This window comes from Capsicum annuum, chromosome 2, assembly GCF_002878395.1.
Source record: "Capsicum annuum cultivar UCD-10X-F1 chromosome 2, UCD10Xv1.1, whole genome shotgun sequence".
In the NCBI taxonomy this organism is placed as follows: Eukaryota; Viridiplantae; Streptophyta; class Magnoliopsida; order Solanales; family Solanaceae; genus Capsicum; species Capsicum annuum.
In genome coordinates, this window is record NC_061112.1 from 121171326 (window position 1) to 121173333 (window position 2008).

The 2008-nt window shown below is 33.1% G+C and overlaps 1 protein-coding gene across 1 annotated transcript; it reads right to left on the reverse strand.

The window, feature by feature from the left end:
* Window positions 1-580: 580 nt before the first annotated feature.
* Window positions 581-2008, reverse strand: LOC107859144 (two-component response regulator ORR10). The gene is made up of 2 exons (XM_016704052.2): window positions 1632-2008; window positions 581-1540 (listed from the first exon to the last, which is right to left on the reverse strand). Exons 1-2 carry the CDS (start codon window positions 1741-1743, stop codon window positions 1098-1100), a joined length of 555 nt encoding a protein of 184 aa, XP_016559538.1. The 5' UTR covers window positions 1744-2008; the 3' UTR covers window positions 581-1097.

Genomic DNA, 2008 nt, shown 5'->3' on the forward strand with positions numbered 1-2008 from the left:
GTCTTGGATAGAACTAAGTGATATTCTAGCAGGTAAATTAACACCTCACGTTGTGAACTGAAAGATAAAATTGTTACGGGCTATACTATTTTTGTTTGGTTACCTATTCACCCTTGCGATGCTACATGTTGCATACGCTACCAAAACAACATTGATTTAAATAATATTATTTTGACGAACCAACTCCAGTAAAACAATTGTGTACATGAATGTAATGTTTCCTAATTCCAATAATTATCTTGACAGCTACTACATGCTTTCCTTTTGTTGAAAGTTGTATAATCGTTGACTGTCTGGTTATGATTGTTTTTTGATTCCTTCTTAATAAAATATTTTCATCTTTGCTTAATTGTTAATCTAGAGTAAAAAGAATTTCCTCTTTTTTCTTTTATTTTTCAGTTGCCTTCTTGATGTTGACTTTGGAATTCAATTCGTTGGTACTCTTTGAGTAACCTAATGCTACTTTTATGATTCCAAATTTCCAATTTGGTTTTATGGTTACAAATAATAATACAATTTACATTTATTTTTTTTCTGTAAAAGTCACTACAATGAAATAGGTCATTCAAATCGCACAAAATTGGATCTATAAAAGGTAAGAGTATGATCTGATTCTCAATTAGATTGTGTATGATAACAAAAAGAAAATTATGTACTGATCCTATGTATCAAATCAAATCAAATCAGATCAGATCTGCTTGATTACAGTAGCATCATTGTAAATCCACTTTACAGAATCACTTGAATCATGGCTTCTGTACACAAAGTGCTAATCCAGTCACTTCCCATCCAACCCAGAATAGCATCATGAAGTTTCCATCATATTGAACATTTGCTAGTGTGTTGCTGGTATTTGTCGCTAAATAACTCATAGCTAACAAATTCTTTTGATAATTCGTCGCAAATCCCTGTTTTGTTGCTGCCGACAAATCTACATAAGCCTCCAATTCATTTGTCTGGTACAAACATCTGCCTCTCTGTCTCTTCGAGTTAGAGACAAGATCTCTGTACACGTTGTTCTTTCCGGACCCACTAGTGGAATTTTCCTCTGTTTGTCCTTGTTACTTCAAAAAAATTTTCAAATCCAAATGCCTTGTTCATTCACAAATGTTGTGCAAAAAGATGTCACACAAGTTGTTGTTGTGGTTGTTGTTGCACTTTCTTGTTTTCTCAGGGGAAATGCATTCAACCATGGACTTTCTCTTGAGACTATTTGGTGACAAAACTTTCTCCCTCATCAAATGAGGCTTAATTCTATTAACATCAGATTGTTGAACTGGCTTTAAGAAGAACTCTTCAGCTCCTTCTTCCAAACATCTATTGATTCTAGATGGAACATTTTCTGATGACATAATTATCACTGGAATATCCTTCAAATAAGTTGATCCTTTAATCTTCCTTAACAGATCATAACCTGTCATCTCAGGCATGCTGTAATCTGTAATTATCAAATTCACTCCCACTTCTCCTCTACCTTCATTCTCTTCACTCAACAATCCAAGATACTCTAGAGCTTTACTTCCAGAATCCACAGCAGTAACTGTAAAAAATCCAACAACATTAGAAATCAAGATCCTACAATCCACATATATAATTACATAGTTATTACTTTCTCCGTCTCAATAAACTACCTTGATAGGAAGATGTCTTGAGGAGCCTTTCAATGAGTTTTCTATCAATAATGCTATCATCAACAGCTAGAACATGAAATTGTGTATCCATTGTTGCTTGTACTTGAGCCATTTGCAAAATATGATTTGTGAAGAATTTTTGTTTGTGTGCTGAGGAATTTAAATTGAATTTTGTGATGTTTGGATATATGGTGATTTGTTATTTGTGAGGTGTTTAATATATATGGGGATATGATATGGTGTTGATATCAAAAAGATATGCAAAATATTTGACAGAAGGGAAAGAGAGATACGAATGGAGATATGAAATCAGAATCTCAAGGATTTCCTATGTTGATTTTTCTTGATTTTACAAATCTTTTAAAGAAAGTGACCCT